Source organism: Erpetoichthys calabaricus, chromosome 11, assembly GCF_900747795.2.
Source record: "Erpetoichthys calabaricus chromosome 11, fErpCal1.3, whole genome shotgun sequence".
Classification (NCBI taxonomy): domain Eukaryota; kingdom Metazoa; phylum Chordata; class Cladistia; order Polypteriformes; family Polypteridae; genus Erpetoichthys; species Erpetoichthys calabaricus.
This window is the reverse complement of record NC_041404.2, coordinates 96,163,669-96,185,335: the sequence shown is the minus strand read 5'-3', so window position 1 is coordinate 96,185,335 and position 21,667 is coordinate 96,163,669. Positions and strand designations below refer to the sequence as shown.

General features: G+C 37.0%; 1 protein-coding gene across 2 annotated transcripts in view; it reads left to right on the top strand.

Moving 5' to 3' along the window:
- Positions 1 to 21,667, top strand: part of LOC114644622 (histone-lysine N-methyltransferase PRDM9-like) — a 218,796-nt gene that overhangs the window by 136,192 nt on the left and 60,937 nt on the right. For both annotated transcript variants that reach the window (XM_051933555.1, XM_051933554.1), the window contains exon 5: positions 9,942 to 10,099. In XM_051933555.1, the coding sequence (XP_051789515.1) occupies positions 9,942 to 10,099 (158 nt within the window). The remainder of the gene's footprint in view (positions 1 to 9,941; positions 10,100 to 21,667) is intronic.

Genomic DNA, 21,667 nt, shown 5'->3' with positions numbered 1-21,667 from the left:
TTGCAAATGACATTCATTAATCCGAATGAATTTTCCTGGTGTATGTTTTGCTTGTGCCGTTTGAGAGGCGCGTTGTTGCATGTGTATTATTTGGGACGTGTTGTTTTGGAGCTGTAATCGATTTGCCTGTGCTGTGTGAGAAGCCCGTTGTAGCCTTCGCTGCCATTAACGTATGTCTGAGACGGGAGGTGTTTCGTTTTGAATCCGTGCCTGTTGCGATGCAGCACTTTGATTGATAGTTTGCGTCATGTGGATCTAGGATGTAGATTTGTGCATATTAAATGAACTATTGTAGGATCTAATGCAGTTCATAAAGTTTTTACTTTTAGGTACATCGTTAGTTAGAAGCTTTAGTTGAGCTTTGCGTATTTGGAGTCGAGTCATTTTTTCTTTTAGAAATATGGATAAGTAATAAGGAGTATTGCACTCACTGTTAATATGGAGCCTTTTCTGCGGTTGAACGGTTAATAGTGCCTTATTGTAATGAGATCCACCTATGCTGCATAGCCGTCTATTTTGTTGTTTCTTTCGTGTTCGTGTGTTTGTTCCTGTTATCCTTTCCTTTTCGTTTTGTACCCGTGACCGTGTATTCATGACTTGTTTCTTTCTCAGCATGCGAAATATGGATAAGTAATATGGAGGATCGCAGTCACTGTTAATATGTTTCCTTTTCTGCAGTTGAACGGTTAATAGTGCTTTATTGTAAGGAGATCCACCAATGCTGACACCTATGCTGTCTAGTGTGAAGGTGTTGATGTTCACTTTAGAATATGTGGCTTTGGGTGTCACTTCTTATGGATGTGTGTGTGTGGGGGGGGGGGTTTGAGGATTGTTGTCGCGCGAGCGTCTTATTTCTTTTTGTGTTCCTGTGTCTTGTTGAATCCCCCTGTTTGTGTGTGTCCCGTCCCTTGCTTGTAGGGTCTTTGGGGTGGTTTTGTGTTCTTTTTTTTGTGTTCCATGGGCTTGTTGAATCCCCCTCTTGGTGTGTGTCCCGTCCGGTGCCTGTAGGGGGGGGGGGGGGGGTGCCTTGCTGTTGTGCGCGAGCCTCTATTTTTTTTTTTTTTGGGTCTAGTCTCGTGTGCAATGTGTTTCGTGCTTTGCCTGCGTTTCCTCATTTCTCCATTTTTCCTGTGCTCACTCCTTTTTTCTGTGGTCTTGTCCGCCTCTCGCGGCCCCTCATCCGCCTCTCTCGCCCTCTTTTGTCCGCCGGACTGTTTTTAGCGCCTGCGCAGTACGTCTTTTTGCAGCTACGGCCCATTGCCGGATGTGCCTGCGTCCATCATCCGGTTTAGCATTCTCGGTTAGTAATATGGATATCAAAATATATCGTGTCATCATGCCTCCCATGTAAGCACGTGAACTGACCCGCTGCCGTTTGCAATGCCATATTCGTGAGATACAAGTTTAATGAGAAGACACGAGGTATAAACGACAGTTTGGATCACTTTGTGACAGAGTTAAAATTGCTGTAGCGAGAAACTTTTAAGTGCCGGGTATTAGCTAACATTAAATAAAGCCGTGGACATCGCAACATCACACAAGAGAGTGGCTCACGTGAAGTGACTGAACGCAGCAGGAGTGATCACTTCGATGAATCAAACCTGTTCAAAAAGAACATTACACAATTGATAAGGTACGAACAGAATATGAAACCGATTGTGAATTTGTGTACTGCCACTGAAACTTTGTGACGGCACGAGACTTCAGGTCACGTGTCTGCAAAACAACCTCATTGAGACAACTATTTTTACTGGCGGTGGCTCAGGGGAGAGAGTTTTTATTCCTCGCATCCCCGTTATACCCTCTGATCTTCCATTTCAATTCAAACGCCTACAATTTCCACTAAGGCTCTGCTTCGCAATGACAATTAATAAGTCTCACAGACAGACCCTACAAAAGGTTGGCATTGATTTGAGGCAGGACTGCTTTTTACATGGCCAACTGTACGTTGCATGCTCAAGAGTAATCTCAGCACACAGCTTGGTCATATTACAACCAGAGGGGCGAACTGACAACGTGGTATACAAAGAGATCCTTAACAAATAATTATTGATACATTTTCCCTTGGTTTAAAAAGGTTTACTTTTCTTCTTAATAAAAATTTTAAAGCAGTACTTCGCTGCTGCGTAGCGCGGGTATTTTCATATATATATATATATATGTGTGTACAGTAATCCCTCCTCCATCGCGGGGGTTGCGTTCCAGAGCCACCCGCGAAATAGGAAAATCCGCGAAGTAGAAACCATATGTTTATATGGTTATTTTTAGAATGTCATGCTTGGGTCACAGATTTGCGCAGAAACACAGGAGGTTGTAGAGAGACAGGAACGTTATTCAAACACTGCAAACAAACATTTGTCTCTTTTTCAAAAGTTTAAACTGTGCTCCATGACAAGACAGAGATGACAGTTCTGTCTCACAATTAAAAGAATGCAAACATATCTTCCTTTTCAAAGGAGTGCAAAGCAAGCAGTCAAAAAAAAAATCAATAGGGCTTTTTGGCTTTTAAGTATGCGAAGCACCGCCGGTACAAAGCTGTTGAAGGCGGCAGCTCACAACCCCTCCGTCAGGAGCAGAGAGAGAGAGAGACAGATAAAAAAAATCAATACGTGCCCTTTGAGCTTTTAAGTATGCGAAGCTCCGTGCAGCATGTCCTTCAGGAAACAGCTGCACACAGCCCCCCTGCTCACACCCCCCTACGTCAGCGCAAGAGAGAGAGAGAGAGAGAGAGAGAAAGTAAGCTGGATAGCTTCTCAGCCATCTGCCAATAGCGTCCCTTGTATGAAATCAACTGGGCAAACCAACTGAGGGAGCATGTACCAGAAATTAAAAGACCCATTGTCCGCAGAAACCCGCGAAGCAGCGAAAAATCCGCGATATATATTTAAATATGCTTACATATAAAATCCGCGATGGAGTGAAGCCGCGAAAGGCGAAGCGCGATATAGCGAGGGATCACTGTATATATATATATATATATATATATATATATAATATATATATATATATATGTAGATATGTAGATATGTATATATATATATATATGTATATATATATATATATATATATATATATATATATATATATATATATATATATATGTAGATATATGTATATGTAGATATGTGTATATGTAGATATGTGTATATATATATATGTAGATATGTATATATATATATATGTAGATATGTATATATATATATATATATATATATATATATATATATATATATATATCTAGATATGTGTATGTATATATATATCCATCCATCCATCCATTTTCCAACCCGCTGAATCCGAGCACAGGGTCACGGGGGTCTGCTGGAGCCAATCCCAGCCAGCACAGGGCACAAGGCACGAACCAATCCTGGGCAGGGCGCCAACCCACCGCAGTGTGTGTATATATATATATATATATATATATATATATATATATATATAGATATATAGATATATAGATATATAGATATGTGTGTATATATATATATATATATATATATATATAGATATATAGATATATAGATATGTGTGTATATATATATATATATATATATATATATATATATATAGATATATATATATATATATATATATAGATATATAGATATATATATATATATATAGATATATATATAGATATATAATATATATATATATATGTATATATATATATATATATATATATATATACAGTGGTGTGAAAAACTATTTGCCCCTTCCTGATTTCTTATTCTTTTGCATGTTTGTCACACAAATGTTTCTGATCATCAAACACATTTAACCATTAGTCAAATATAACACAAGTAAACACAAAATGCAGTTTGTAAATGGTGGTTTTTATTATTTAGGGAGAAAAGAAAATCCCTGTGTGAAAAAGTAATTGCCCCCTGAACCTAATAACTGGTTGGGCCACCCTTAGCAGCAATAACTGCAATCAAGCGTTTGCGATAACTTGCAATGAGTCTATTACAGCGCTCTGGAGGAATTTTGGCCCACTCATCTTTGCAAAATTGTTGTAATTCAGCTTTATTTGAGGGTTTTCTAGCATGAACCGCCTTTTTAAGGTCATGCCATAGCATCTCAATTGGATTCAGGTCAGGACTTTGACTAGGCCATATATATCAAAATATATCGCGTCATCACGCCTCCCACGTAAGCACGTGAACTGACCCGCTGCCGTTTGCAATGCCATATTCGCGAGATACAAGTTTAATGAGAAGACACGAGGTATAAACGACAGTTTGGATCACATTGCAACAGAGTTAATATTGCTGTAGCGAGAAACTTTTAACTGCCGGGTCTTAGGTAACATTAAATAAACCCTTGGACATCACAACATCACACAAGAGACAGGCTCACGTGAAGTGACTGAACGCAGCAGGAGTGATCACTTCAATGAATCAAACCTGTTCAAAAAACACATTACACAATTGATAAGGTACGAAAACATAATGAAAAAAAGCACGGTATAAACCGTAACTTTAAATTAAGTTTACAGAAACGCTCCCGCTACCGTTTGCAATACCATATTAGCCTCTGCAAAGCGCGGGGATTTTGCTATATATATTAAACTATTTCAACCATTCTATGATCTGCTTCTCGCAACTGAAAGAGGGCACCGTGGCAGAAGTTAGCCGGCTTGCTGACCAACCACAAGCGTTACCTGGTAGGTAACCACCCATACAATCAGATTGTGAATCAGACTACGAATGCCTGCAATGTAATTACCCCGATCTACATGCTGTCAAATGAACGAACCACACGCCGTGGCACAACGTTAGGGGCTTCGCCTCTAGCGCTGACGTCCGAGGTTCAATTCCCGTAAGGAAGTACAGTGAGTGTGTACGCCTGATGAGCCCACAATTACGGCAAAACACGTGTCGCGTACTATGCATCTTCAAAGCACGGTGTAAACCGTAAGTTTAAATTGAGTTTATAGAAACGCTCCAGCTGCCGTTTGCAATACCATATTCGCGAGATACAAGTTTAATGAGAAGACACGAGGTATAAACGAGACTTTGTAACAGAGTTCAAATTGCTGGAGAGAGAAACTTTTAACTGCCGGGTCATGTCGCGTGTTCTCGGGTAGGTACACTAAAAAATGTATACATTTATGCATGTAATGGGCAAACAAAAAATGTACTATACCCAAAAGCACTGCAGTAGTACTCAGTTTATCTTTACTTCTTAAATTTTAATGTTTTACTCTTTAATATTTTATACGCTTCTTATATGTTGTTCAAATTCTTTTATCAAAATACCAGTAACAGCGCACTGCACGATAACGTGGAGTGAATACACTTCACATGACCATTCATGTTATTTATCCTCTTTCTCTGTACGTTTACCATTCGTTTGCTCAGAGGTTGATGCGCTTGCTGCTTAATGAGCAGCTCTTCACCCTAGCGTCCCGCTGCTTCTCTTCTTTCGTCTGCATCTTTTCCCGTTAAAACTGATTAAGTTAGTTTTTGTGTTGCGATAACTTAGTATGGTGCGCACAGCTGTGAGTTGATTCTACAATAAAATAAAATAAAGATAAAAAGAGTAATAAAATCATCACCCTGAAAGCGAATAGTACACCTGACGTAGTATATGTGTACCAAATTTCAAGTCAATAGATGAAACGGTTTGTGAGCTACAGATGATTTAAAATCCTGGACAGACAAACGAATAACCACGGTAGCGTATTATAGAAGAAAATTTTACTGTTTAATTTATATTTATATGCAATGTGCTTCTTATATATTACTTCATATTCTCATATGATAATGATGTTAATGTTGTTTATATTGATTTCTATGTTATTGTAAGTTCTCTTTATTTGTGGAAAAATAAATTTGGCAATTAACAAACTTATTTTATACATACTACATTTTATTTTTTTCTCTTGCACTCAGTGAGCGAAGCCACTGGGTAATCAGCTATATATATATATATATATATATATATATATATATATATATATATATATATATATATGTATATATGTATGTATATATGTATGTATATATGTATGTATATATGTATATATGTATGTATATATGTATATATATATGTATATATATATATATGTATATATATATATATTTACATATATATATATATTTATATATATATATTTATATATATATATATATATATATATATATGTAGGTAGATATATATATATATATATATATATATTTATATATATATATATATATATGTATATATATATATATATATATATATATATATATATATATATATATATATATATATATATATATATGTAGGTAGATATATATATATATATGTAGATATATATATATATGTAGATATATATATATATATGTAGATATATATATATATGTAGATATATATATATATATATATATGTAGATATATATATATATATATGTAGATATATATATATATGTAGATATATATATATATATATGTAGATATATATATATATGTAGATATATATATATATATATGTAGATATATATATATATATATATATATATATATATGTAGATATATATATATATATATATATATATATATGTAGATATATATGTAGATATATATATGTATATATATATATATGTGTGTATATGTAGGTAGGTAGGTAGGTAGATAGATAGATAGATAGAAATCCCAATGGGAAATTCACAAAGGCAAGTCTTGGCGTGTAAAACTCCATGCCCACGTTGTAAAAGTAAGTGTGTCCAGGGAACGAATCCACATAAAATAAATTAATACGATAAAGTAATAAAGTAATAGGAGTGATCAATAAATAAAAATAGAAATAGAAAAATAAAAGTAAAATGTTAATTATGTACATATGTGTGTGTATATATATATATATATATATATATATATATATATATATATATATATATATATATATATGTGTATATATATGTACATATGTAGATATGTATATATATATATATGTAGATATGTAAATATATGTGTATATATGTGTCTGTGTATGTATGTATGTGTGTATATATGTATGTATATATGTATATGTATGTGTGTATATGTATGTGTATATATATATGTTTATGTGTATATATATATTTATATATATGTGGATGTCTATATGTATATATATATATATATATATATATATATATATATATTTATATATGTGTAGATATGTATATATATGTATATGTGTATATGTATATATATGTTTGTGTGTGTGTGTGTGTGTATATATTTATATATATATATATATATATATATATATATATATATATATATATATATATATATATGACAGCAACACTCATAACAATGACAACACAATTACATTGACAATCATGTTACGTTATTTTTAAAGTGTTTCCTTTTCTTTTTCATAACCTCTTTAACACACTACTTCTCCGCTGCGAAGCGCAGGTATTTTGCTAGTATGTTTATATATATGTGGATGTGTATACGTATATATATATATATATATATATATATATATAATGTATACAGTGGAACCTCGGTTCACGAACGTCTCAGTACACGTACAACTCGGTTTACGACCAAAAAGTTCGCCAAACTTTTGCCTCGGTTCACGACCACACACTCGGTATACGAACAAGCCACATTCCCTTTCGGTTTGTTCATGTTCAGTCTCTCCCTGTGCATTTCCTGTGCAGCGAGCAAGAGAGAGTGCGAGAGAGCGCGACACACACACACACACACACACACACACACACACACACACACACACACACACACACACAGAGGCAGCGCTACAGACAGAGGCACACACACACAGGGAGCGTGAGACAGAGAGCCGTGCACACTCACAGGAGCGCTCTAGAGAGACACACTGTGAGCTGCGAAGCTGATCGCACCCCCAGAGAATACAGACGCCCCTGGGAAAACCCCTAAGAAACATGGACAGACTACCTTCACATTCCTCCTTTCCCTTCTGGCCGGCTCTGTCGCGTAATATGCATCTCACGTGGTGCTCCGTCTTCTTAAAAAGCCTGCATGGGCTTCTTTCAGTTTGTTAAATTGGTTGCTTGCTACTCCTTCTTTCTCTCTCAGACAAAATATGCTCCTGGTGGAGCTGTCATCTCTGACTTGTCATGGAGCACGTTTAAACTGTTGAAAAGAGACAAATGTTTGTTTGCAGTGCTTTGAATAAAGTTCCTTTTTTTCTACAACCTCCTGTGTCTCTGTGCAAATCTGTGACCCAAGCGTGACAACACACACAGGCGCTCCAGGCTCGCAAAAGAGAGACGCACGCACACACACACAGACGGGGGAGAGAGGTGCACACACACACAGGCGCTCCAGGCTCGCAAAAGAGAGACGCACGCACACACACACAGGCGGGGGAGAGAGAGAGCGAGGGACGCATAAGGTAGAGAAGGCTTGTTTTTGTTTTTAGTTCTATTTACAGTGATCGGTTCGTAGCCTGCATTGTTGCAATGTTACTTTTCTTGGTGGTTTATTAAATTACGGATTTTTCAAATGTTCATTTTTTCCCGTGCTTAAAACTCATTAAAAAAAGTGTTTTTAGCGAGCTGTTCCTAGCACTATAGCGCAAACTATTGCAGTGTTAGTTTTCTCTGTTGTTCAAGGTTTTCTCAGTGTTATTCAATGTTTTTACATTTAGTTTACCATTACGCTGTGCATTCTATGGTGTAATTAACTATATTTGTGCTTAAAAACTAAAAAATATATATATTTACATACAGTTCGTACGGTCTGGAACGGATTAATTGTATTTACATACAATCCTATGGGAGAAATTGCTTTGGTTCACGACCAACTCGGTTTACGACCAGAGTTTTGGAACGAATTATGGTTGTGAACCGAGGTTCCACTGTATATGTATATATATATGTATATGTAGATATGTGTATATGTAGATATGTATATGTATATATATGTTTACATAACCTCTTTAACACACTACTTCTCCTCTGCGAAGCGCGGGTATTTTGCTAGTACAGTATAACAGAACAAGTGCACTTTTATTCAAGACTATAACCGAAGAAAGAGAAATTGGATTAGTATAGTTTGTTGTCACGATTGCTTAGGTAGTACAGCGGTAAGAACTGCTGACTCGTATTTAAAAGGTCGTGGGTTCCCGCATAAACGTTTTGAGTAGTAAGCTGCACATATTGTTACTATTATACAATAAAAAGCCATTGGTAACACTTAATAACTAACTCTAACGATCCAAAATTGAATTGGGTTAAGCGGGAGTGAAAATGGTATTTTTACTTTCTTGTTAAATGTGTAAGGCATACAGTGTGCATAAGCCTGGGTGCATGAATAACATGCTGAACTCTTTGGCTTCTTTTCATGTGCTGAATTACTAATCTCCTCTACAGTACAATTCAGCATATACCAATGTGGTTTAGTTAAGCATGTATTCCTGATTCCAGTTGATTAGCAGGTATAAATTGGTCCAGTTAGAATGGTGATGACTGATGTTTTTTCAGGTTTGTCCTTGATGCTGCCAGGATAGGGTCGAGGAGTTTGCTGCTTTTCACACTGTATATTGATTTGTATAGAGTTGCTTGCTCCATGGAGCTTTTCATGCTATTTACATGTTTTTTCTTTGTCTTTCTCTGCCTGGTCCAAAAAAATTACAGACATGCTGGTATGAGTGAATATATGTGTGCAAAAATATAGCTAACAGTTGACAGTGCTTTTGTTGCTTTTGATGTATGCTCCAGCCTCCAGTTGAGAAAGAAAATTATTCATTTCATGATCAGATGGGGGAATGCAAAAACACTATAAAATCAGGATGGCATTATATATCTGTATTTTATAAAGTAATAACTACAGATTATGTTTATTTAGTCATTTGTCAGGAATTTAATGGGATGGGAAGACCATCCGTGATTGGTGTTATGCATATTACATGTTTTGTCCACGTTAACCAGAAAATTGCCAGAACTGAATGTTTCTGTATTCCCTTCTCTCAGGTATGTGGCATGTGCTTCAAATGAAGAAGAGCATAACCTTACTGTTTTTCAGTATCGTGGGCGAATTTATTATCGGGTATGCCAGCCCATTGGAGCAGGGACTGAGCTTCTGGTGTGGATTGGAGAAGAATATGCTCGCACACTGGGCCTTAAATTAGGTAATGCTGTCTAATTTATATTTAATTCACACACTGCTCGTAAAATAAGAAAAATATTAGTAAACATGTAGAATTGTCTGTATTTGAGAGAGAATCTTTGAACAGAGATAAGAGAATATTGGGAAACTGATAAAAAAAATATATATTGTTGGAGAAACATCATCCTAAGTAAGAAAGGGGAGTGGGATATGCAATAAATGCTTATCAATGAAATTCTCTCTGCAGAAAATTAAAAAGAAAATAATCATAAGAAACATATGAACCAAATTCATATGTTAAATTAAAGGGACCCAAGGTAATATAACAAAACACTTGATACTTATTTATTACAGAAAACTATAGAAGACTAAAACTTGTGTAAATAAGTAACTCCCTCATTCACTTTAGCATTTTTTATATTTTTTTCATCCATCCATCCATCCATCCATCCATCCTCTTCCGCTTATCCAAGATCGGGTCGTGGGGGCCGGAGCTTGAGCAGAGATGCCCAGACTTCCCTCTCCCCGGACACTTCTTCTAGCTGTTCCGGGAGAATCCCAAGGCGTTCCCAGGCCAGCCGAGAGACATAGTCCCCCCAGTTTGTCCTGGGTCTTCCCCAGGGCCTCCTCCCGGTTAGATGTGCCCGTAACACCTCACCAGGGAGGGGTCCTGGAGGCATCCTGATCAGATGCCCGAGCATCTGTAATCTGTAATTTAATGGGGCTCGGCCGGGCACAGCCCGAAGAGGTAACTTGGGCTACAGAAACTGGCTCTTGGGACGTGGAATAGTTTTTTCAGCAACAATAAATATAACCAAAGCTTTGTATACTTATAGATTAGTGTCTCACACCAGCATAGGTTTATTGTATTTTTCTTCCTTAGAGAATGACTTCAACCCAGTGATATTTGTAGGCTTTTTAGAACATCAGAAAAATTGTGGTGAGAAGAAGCCATTTAGTTCAACCAGTTCAACCACCCTTTTTACCTAGATTTTACAAAATAAAATCAAGTCGAGATTTGAAGGTTCCTAAAGACTTACTTTCCATCACACCACTTGGTAATGTATTTCATGTTTCTGTATTTCTTTTTGTGAAGAAAAACTTTCTAACATTTGTATGAAATCTGTCCTTAGAAAGTTTCAACAGTGTCCCTATGTTTTTCATAAAGAGTTTATTTTGAAGTAACAACTGGAATTTACTGCATAAAATCCTTTCAGAATTTTTAAAGCTTCATTTCCGTTGTTACTGTCTGGTTACTTAAACATAAAGGTGCATCGCTCATACCTCTTAGTCCTGGAACCAGAGTAGTCACTCTTCTTTGGGGTTCATCTTTCGGCTGCTCCTATTAGGGTTTGCCGCAGTGGATCATCTTTTTCCATATCTTCCTATCCTCTGCATCTTCCTCTGTTACACCCATTACCTGCATATCCTCTCTCATCACATCCATAAAGCTTCTCATAGGCCTTCCTCTGTTTCCTTAATGCCTGGCAGCTCTATCCTTATCATTCTTTTCCCAATATACCAGCATGTCTCCTCTGCACATGTCCAAACCAACACAATCTCGCCTCTCTGACTTTGTCCCCAAACCGTCCAACCTGAGCTGACCCTCTAATGTAATAATTTGTAATCCTGTCCATATTTGTCATGCGTCCATCTCTCTCTCCTGTTTTTTTGGTCAGTGCCATCATCTCCAACCCATATAACATAGCTGGTATCACGGCCATCCTATAGACCAGGGGTACTCAAAGTTTTTGAATGCCGGTACACATTCAGTTCGCCACCAACCATCGGGGTCCGCTATAGCCAGGTTTACCGTGTAGGACTGTAGGTGTAGGTCTGTAGGTGTAGGTCTGTAGGTGTAGGTCTGTAGGAGGCTAGTAATAGATTCAACGCAAATGATAAAATTTTTACAGAAGACCAAGACATGCACAAAACATGGAAAATAATTCAAAATAGTCACATAACTAGTTGCAATTAACACACCAGTTGGTACGTCAATGATTGTCACCCAGTGTGAAGTGTGAAACTGTTGTTTCGATTTCATAATGGCAGCATAGTTCGGTGAGTAACCAGTCAGTGCAATTCTTATTGCATTCCTGAGGTTCTGGTCGGTAAATGCACTTCGATGTTTCGTCTTGATAGTGTTCATAGTGGAGAACGCACACTCACAAGAATATGTTGAACCAAACATAGTGAGCACGGAAATCGCCAGTTTCTTTGCAGCAGGATACTAAGAATCTGGAACAAACTTTGACCAAAAAATTGTTATGCCGACTTCGTTCAATTTAGCTTTCAAAACGTGAGAAGCTTGCAAATCAGCTGCTTCCATTTGCAACAGTGACGGGGTTGAGTCCATTCACCGTCAGGCTGGACAATGAAAGGATCAGCAACAAACAAAAACACAGGCTTCAGTTTTCTGAAATCCTTAAAACATTCATCAAACTCGACCTTCAAATGATGTAGAAATGTGGAAATCAACTGAAAACATGCCTGTTGATCAGCTGTCATGCAGCTCTTCAGGTTTGGGAAATGCAGAATCTTGCCACCTTCCAAGTCATTGATGAAAATGCTCAGTTTTGTTTCAAAGGCACAACATTTTTCTTGCAGTTCGACAATGGTTTTGTCTGCACCCTGAAGTGACAAATTCAGTGTATTTATATGTCCCATAATATCAACAAGAAATGCCAGCAGTGCGACCTTGTCACTGTCTTGAATAAATGTTAAAAATTCTGCAGCTTCTTTGTATTCAAGGACTGCAGGAAGTCAGCTACATCTTCACGGAGATTCCAGAACCTTTCCAACACACGGCCCTTGCTTAACCATCTGACGTCATTGTGAAGCAGCAAATCTCCAAATTCTGCAGACATCTCTTCAAGAAAAGAACGAAACAGACGATGCTGCAGAGACGAATTACATCGTAAAAAATCACTAATTTCACAAGAGTAGACATCACTTCCGCCAGTTCGTCACAAAGTTTTGAACTGAGGGCAGACTGATGAATGATACAGTTGTAAGCAACAAGGTTGGGCTGAAGTGCCTTCATATGAGTGACAAGTCCTCTATCTTTACCAGTCATTGCTGGTGCCCCGTCTGTTGTAAGGGAAACCATTTTTGTTACATCCAGTCCAGCTGCGTGCATAAACTGCGATAATGCTGAAAACACGTCCTCACCGCGGGTCTGTTTTGCTAGCGGTAGTAATGTCAGAAACTCTTCAACAAAATTATGGCCATCAAAAAATCTTGTGAACATACAGAGTTGAGACATGTCAGTTTTATCAGTGGATCCATCGCATGCGAGAGCAAACAATTTAGCCTGTTTAAGATCTGATATTAACTGACCACCGACCACGTGTGAATTTCCCATTGGGATTAATGAAGTATCTATCTATCTATCTATCTATCTATCTATCTATCTATCTATCTATCTATCTATCTATCTATCTATCTATCTATCTATCTATCTATCTATCTATCTATCTATCTATCTATCTATCTATTGTCAGAAAGGTCATCTGCACGACGACTAGCAGTACTGTCTGATAATGGTATCTGCTGAATCAGTTCAACACACTTTTTGTCGCTAAACAGAACCGAAGAAGCAGACATCATGCATTCTTTAACAACCTCTACATCACTAAATGCTTTCTTATGTCTGCCAAGAACCCAAACAATGCGTAGCGAAGCTTCTGTAACATTTGATTGTGTGGTGGTCGCTTTCGTCATCAGCGATGAACTCGCTACCAACGACGACTTAAGGGCGTCGATCTTATGCGAACGGAGCTCTGACTTTGGTGGATAGTTCGCATTGTAAAAAAGACCAAAAAATGCCAGATGACCAAACGCAAATTTTATATGCCAAACAGTTTTCAAAAATGCCAGATTTCAGTTATTTGGCATAAAAAATACCAGTTGGCAACCCTGCTACAGAGTAAATAATAAAACAACAATAATTTTGGTGCTTTTATATTCGGACTTTTGACTTGCGCAGAAGACAGTCGCGGTCCGCCAAAAACGTCTTGGCGGTCCGGATTGTGGACCGCGGTCCGCCGTTTGAGTACCCCTACTATAGACCTTCCTTTTCACTCTTGCTGATACTCACTCATCTGTCACAAATTTCTCCTGACACTTCTCCACCCATTCCACCCTGCCTGCACTCTTTTTCACCTCTCTTCCACAATCCCTGTTACTGTTCTGTTGATCCCAAGTATTTAAACTCATCCTTCCTCGACAACTCTACTTCCTGCATCCTTACCATTCCACTAACCTCTCTCTCATTTACACACATGTATTCTGTCTTGTTCCTACTGACCTTCATTCCTCTCCTTTCTAGAGCATATATGAACCTGCTCCGTACTCTCGCGAGAGATCACAATGTCATCAGCAAATATCATAGTCCATGGGGACTCCTGTCTAGTCTTGTCTGTCAACCTGTCCATCACCATTGCAAATAAGAAAGGGCACTGTTTGATGTTTGGCTCTGTCCTCACTCTCCTCCACTTCTTGATCTCCAATGTTATCCTGCAGACCACCATCCTATGCTGCCTAAGTGCACTTCCTCTGCCACCATTTTGCGTAGCATATAATCTACCTATGTACATCTTCCTCCATTCTTGTACATCACCCTGTGTTCCTACCTCTTCTTATTCACCACAGCCATGTCCATCCTTTTCACAAAATCCACTTATCATCTGACCTTATTCATTCCTCTCCTTGACACCATACCTATCCATCACCTCTTTATCCCCTCTGTCCCCTTCACCAACATTGAAATCCACGCCAATCACCTCTCTCTGTCCCTTTTGGAGACTGTCCATCACTTCATCTAAGTCACTCCAGAAATCTTCTTTCTCTTCCATTACACGCCCAGCTGCAGGGCATATGCATTAACAACATCATCATCACACCTTCAGTTTCCAGCTTCATATTCATCACTCTGTCTGACACTCTTTTTACCTCCAAAACACTCTTGACATACTGTTACTTCAGAATAAACCCTACTCCATTTTTCCTCCCATCCACACCATGATAGAACTATTTGAATCCACCTCCGATCCACCTGGCCTTACTCCCCTTCCATTTAGTCTCTTGCATGCACAATATATCAACCATCCTTCTCTCCATCACATCAGCTAACCTTCTACCCTGCTGCTATATCTTTTTTGTAATGTGGAGGCCAAAACTGAACACAGTAGTCCAAGTGAGTCCTAACTAGCATGTTATATAACTTAACCATAATCTAATCTCCCTTGACTTGTGCTGCATACATTGTGGTATATAACATAACATTCTATTAGCTTTCTTGATCACTTCTGTATACAGTGGAACCTCGGTTCACGAACGTCTCTGTACACATACAAATTGGGTTACGACCAAAAAGTTTGCCAAACTTTTGCATCTGTTCACGACCACACACTCGGTGTATGAACAAGCCAGTTTCTGTTTCTGTTTGTGCACCGATGATTTCCGCACGTGTTTAGTCTCTCTCTGTGCATTCCCTGTGCAGCGAGCAGGACAGAGAGGGAGAGCGAGAGAGACACACACACACACACACACACACACACACGCGCACACACACAGGCGCGCACTCGAGAGAGAGGGCTGGCATAAGGCCGAGAAGGCAGTTAAAGAATGCATCGGGCTTGTTTTTAAAGAGACTAATTCGAGCATTGTTTTAACCACGTTGTATTTAATGAAGACTTTTTTCTGTTGGATTTTAACCTCCACTTCACTTCTGTTTACAGCGATCGGTTCGTAGCGTGCATTGTTGCAATGTTACTTTTCTTGGTTGTTTATTAAATTACGGATTTTTCAAATGTTCATTTTTTACCCTGTGCTTAAAAAAAGTGTTTTTAGCGAGCAGTTTGTAGTGCTATAGCGCGAACTCTTGCAATGTTAGTTTTCTCTGTTGTTCAAGGTTTTCTCAGTGTTATTCAATGTTTTTACATTTAGTTTGCTATTATGCTGTGCATTCTATGGTATAATTAACTATATTTGTGGTTAAAAATCTTTAAAAAAAATATATTTACATACAGTTTGTACGGTCTGGAATGAATTAATTATATTTACATACAATCCTATGGGGGAAATTACTTCGGGTCACGACCAAATTGGGTTACGACCAGAGTTTTGAAACGAATTACAGTCGTGAACCGAGGCTCCACTGTACTGTCTGGATGTATATAGTGATGAGTCCACTATCACTCCTAGGTCTGTCTCATGAGGAGTATCTGTCAAGTTTCAGACCTTTCACTGTGTATTGATATCTTGACATTTTTGCTTGCTTCATGTAATACAATTTCGCTGATTCTACATTACTTCCCCTTCCAACTAGTTTGGTATAATCTGCAAACTTAACCAATTTACTGATTATATTATTGTCCAGATTGTTTATGTACATTAAAAAGAGCAGCAGCACCATCACTAATCCCTATGTTACAAAACTTTTAACATCACCTAGTTTTGAAAAAAGTTCCCTTCACCATTACCCTTTGCCTGCTGTATTTGAGCCAATTTTGTATCCACCTACAGTCTGTGCCCTGGTATCCCACTTCATTTAGTTTGAATATTAACCTTTCATATATTACCTAATCAAAAGGCTTCTGAATATCAAGATAAATACATAAATAATAGATTTCTGCCTATTTAATCCAAGCATTACCTTTTTTCTGCAATTTCCAAGTCACTAAGTACCTCCTTAATAGCCAATTTTACTAACTTCCTAACTTTTACTAACATCCTAACTTTTTAACTGCTGCTGTCATGCTCTTATATGCCCTAAAGTTAACACTGGAGTTACTAGTCTTGCATCTCTTATGCAAATGCTTTTGCCTTTGTAACTTCATTTTTAGTTCATTATTTATTCACCATGGAGTTTTCTTTAATTTCTTACATCTTCTAAATTTTGTCCTGTATTATATGTAACACATTTTTAAACCTTGCCCACATCTCCTCAACTGACTCTTCTTGAAAGTCTACCCCAGTTTATCTTACTGAGATTTTGCCAAATCTAATCAAAGTTTGCCTTGTTAAAATTAAACTGTTTTGAGCATGAAGTGAAAAATTCAGTGAAAGGGGTGGTACATCACTCATCTAAATACACAAAGGTTATTATAGTTAATGAAAACTAAAATCAAAACTGAAACTATTAAAAAAAAACATTTTCATAAACTGAAATAAAATAATTAACAAAACCAAAATGAAAAACTAAAACTAAATGAAACTATTAAAGTAGCTAAGAATACTAACTGAAATAAAATAATTTACTAAAAATATTTTTAGTTTTCGTAACAACCAGGCTTGTACAAGGTCTAACCTGAGCTGCAGGGGTCCCAAAATTAATCAAAATATATTGATAAGAATTTCATATTTGGTTTTTGAATAAATATTCCTGCTGTTAGTCTTTAACCCTTGTAACTTTTAACTCTAAAACAGAAAGTCATCCACCAGAAGCCATCCACATGTATTAAACATTTGCAGTGACAGAGCAAGCTGAATATGGGTGCGTAAAGCGTGTTGCGAAGAAACTGATTTACTGTGTGATAATAGTTACACTTCTTAACCCTTTAACCGCCAACTCCCTAAATATTCCCCACGCCAGGCGAAATCTGAACAATTTTCGTTTTTTTACCTTTTTACATTTTTTTTACATTTTTTACATTTATTCAAGCAGTATTGACCACTAAATGTTGTGCAAGTTCTAGAAATGGGCAAACACATAATAAAACACAAAATGTACCTTTTCTCAGGCTTCCACAACAATAAACTTTCATCAACTGTAACTGACGGTCCTGGTATGTAGGGCAACTGAAATGCTTCAAATACATGGTCAATCAAAGGACGTAGCTTGAACAAGCGGTCGCGGTTTGGATCTTTTTTATCTGGCTCATTTCTGTTGTCATTCAAATGAAAGAATTTCAGCAGCAAAGAGAATCGGTTACGTGTCTCAATAAACTGTGCTGCATACAGATTTGTCTGATGAGCAAAATGTCTGATCAAATCGGGTGACACAAACAGCTCATAAAACTGCTCGGCAGTGTAATTGTTTACATCAACAGTAAAGCCACACGTTGCCACAAACGGATGCAGAAAAGGTAGTTCACCTCGGGCAGCAGTCCAGTTGAGATGCTGGGGATACACCCACTCATCGCCGTCATCCGATGCGCCGTCATTCACAGTATCATGCAGCGCACGTTGCTGATCATCATTGTCGCTAAAATCTTCTTCAGAACTGCTACAATCATGATCAGAATTATTGTCCAATATCGCCTGCAAAACCTCACTTGAAGTCAGTTTACGTTTCGCCATATTCACAGCTTTCACTTTCGACTCATATCACGTGATCGGCCAATACAAGCGCAGAGTTGTCGAAATACAACGTAGTAATAATACCCACGCCAAACTGTCAGTTTCGCAGCGGAGAAGTAGTGTGTTAAAGAGGTTATGAAAAAGAAAAGGAAACATTTTAAAAATAACGTAATATGATTGTCAATGTAATTGTGTTGTCATTGTTATGAGTGTTGCTGTCTTTTATATATATAATATACACACACACACACATATAAACATATATATACATATACATATATACATATATATACATATCTACATATATATATATATATATACATATACACATCCACATATATATACATATATATATATATATATACACATATCAACATATATATATATATACACATACATACACACACACATACATATATATATATATATATATATATATATATATATATTATATATATATATATATATATGACTGCGGTGGGTTGGCACCCTGCCCAGGATTGGTTCCCTGCCTTGTGCTCTGTGTTGGCTGGGATTGGCTCCAGCAGACCCCCGTGACCCTGTGTTCGGATTCAGCGGGTTGGAAAATGGATGGATGGATGGATATATATATGAATGGAAGAGAAGGTCTGTGATACGGTTTGCATATTTGCAGTTGGAGATCCACAAAGGGAGAAAAAACGAATCACGTATCATAAAATAGTTTTATTCCTGAGTTTTCAACCCCTGTCAGGGGTCTTCATCAGACGATAATGCTTAGACTTTCAAGAATCAAAGGCAATATATAGCAACACATTCAGTGGGGTGTGGGTGGAGGTGACTAAGTCAGTATGATCAAAGGGGGGGGGGGGGGGGTGTATCGTTTAATTAAAGTGCATATGTCCTTCTTAAGTTGGCATATGCTGGGTTTTTGTCCAAGTGTCTGTTGATGGCATTTTCATCTGATAGCCAAGACTCGGACAACTCTCTGCCGCTTTTTGTACTGGCCTTAAATTTTACTTTTACGTTGTCCCAGTTGAATGTGTGTCCTGTCGATTTAGTATGTGCATATATCAAAGATAGTGCGTCCTTTCATATATATATATATATATATATACACACATATATATATATATAGTATATATACAGATACAGATAGATATATATAATATAATATATATATATACATATATATATATATACACACATACAGATATATATATATATATATATATACATATATATATATATACACACATATATATATATATCTCTCTGTATGTGTGTATATATATATATATATATATATATATATATATATATATGTATATATATATATATGTGTGTGTATATATATTATATATATATGTGTGTGTTTATAAATAATATATATCTGTATGTGTATATATATATATATATATATCTGTATGTGTATATATATATATATATATATCTGTATGTGTGTATATATATATATATATATATATATATATATATATATATATATATATATAGCAACATACCCACGCTTTGCAGCGGAGAAGTAGTGTGTTTTAATATATGTGTATGTGTATATGTATATATATATGACAGCAACACTTATAACAATGACAACACAATTGCATTGACAATCATGTTACGTTATTTTTAAAATGTTTCCTTTACTTTTTCATAACCTCTTTAACACACTACTTCTCCGCTGCGAAGCGCGGGTATTTTGCTAGTATATATATATATATATATATATATACACATACATATACACACATACATGCAGTTTCAATAACATAGAAATCAATATAAACAACATTAACATCATTATCATATGAGAATATGAAGTAATATATAAGAAGCACATTTCATATAAATATAAATTATTAAACAGTAAAATCTTCTTCTGTAATGTGCTACCGTGGCTATTCGTTTGTCTGTCCAGGATTTTAAATCACCTGTAGCTCGCAAACCGTTTCACCTATTGACTTGAAATCTGGTACACATATAGAACATCACGTCTACTATCCGCTTTATGGGTGATGATTGTATTACTCTTTTTATCCATCCATCCATCTATTTTCCAACCCGCTGAATCCGAACACAGGGTCACGATGGTCTGCTGGAGCCAATCCCAGCCAACACAGGGCACAAGGCAGGAAACAATCTGGGTTTTTATCTTTATTTTATTTTATTGTAGAATCAACTCCTATCTGCGCACACCAGGGCGGCCGTGGGCGGATGCGTATGGTGTATTCACTCCACGTTATCGTGCATTGCACTGTCACTGGTATTTTGATAAAAGAATTTGAACAACATATAAGAAGCGTATAAATTATTAAACAGTAAAACATTAACATTTAAGAAGTAAAGTTACATTAAGTACTACTGCAGTGCCTTCGGGTATACCTCATTTTTTGTTTGCTCATTACATGCTTAAATGTATACATTTTTGGTGCACCTACCCGAGAACACGCGACATATAACCCGAGCGTGGGAGAAGCATGGATTTTAAACACGCGTTGAGTTCATCTGCTGGTCTCCCTCGTGAAATAACTGGTAATGTTTGACTAAAATCTACAGCGAGTAAAACGACATTACCTCCTATTTTTTTTTTACGATCTCTGAGATCTTGCTTTTTTCGGTTCAAGGCTTCATAAGCTCTTTTATGTTCTATGGTGTACTTATCCCAAACCATCATCTTTGAATGTTGCAAGACTTTTGCCTTGTATGTAGATCGGGGTAATTACATTCATTGTATTCCTAGTCTGAATCACAATCCGATTGTATGGGTGGTTACCTGGCACTGTAGGGTTGCTACCCGTCCTTTAAAATACGGAATCGTCCCGTATTTGAGAATGAAAATTGCGCGTCCCGTTTTGAATCAATACGGGACGGAATTTGTCCCGTATTTTTTTTATCATTTTTTTTAAAGCAGCGTCTCATGCAAATCATCCCACACGCATTTTATGAAGATGCCTCCTTTCCTACTTTTGATTGGGTAATACTTGATGCCATCGTTAGTTTGATTGGTCTTTTTAACTGTCCAGTGAGGAGGGCGGGTCTTTTAAGTAGAGTCTGCAAACTGTTGGCACTGGGATTGTGGCACCCGTCTGCAGTATGCGTCCCTTAATTTTTTTGTATTAAAAGTGGTAACCCTACCTGGCAGGTAACACTTATGTTGGTCATGAAGTCGTCTAAAATCAGCCACGTGCCCTCTTTTTATTTGTGAGAAGCAGATATATATAACCAAATTCTCGCGCTTCGTTGCGGCAAAGTACTGCTTTTAATTTTTTAAGAAGAAAAGAAACCTTTT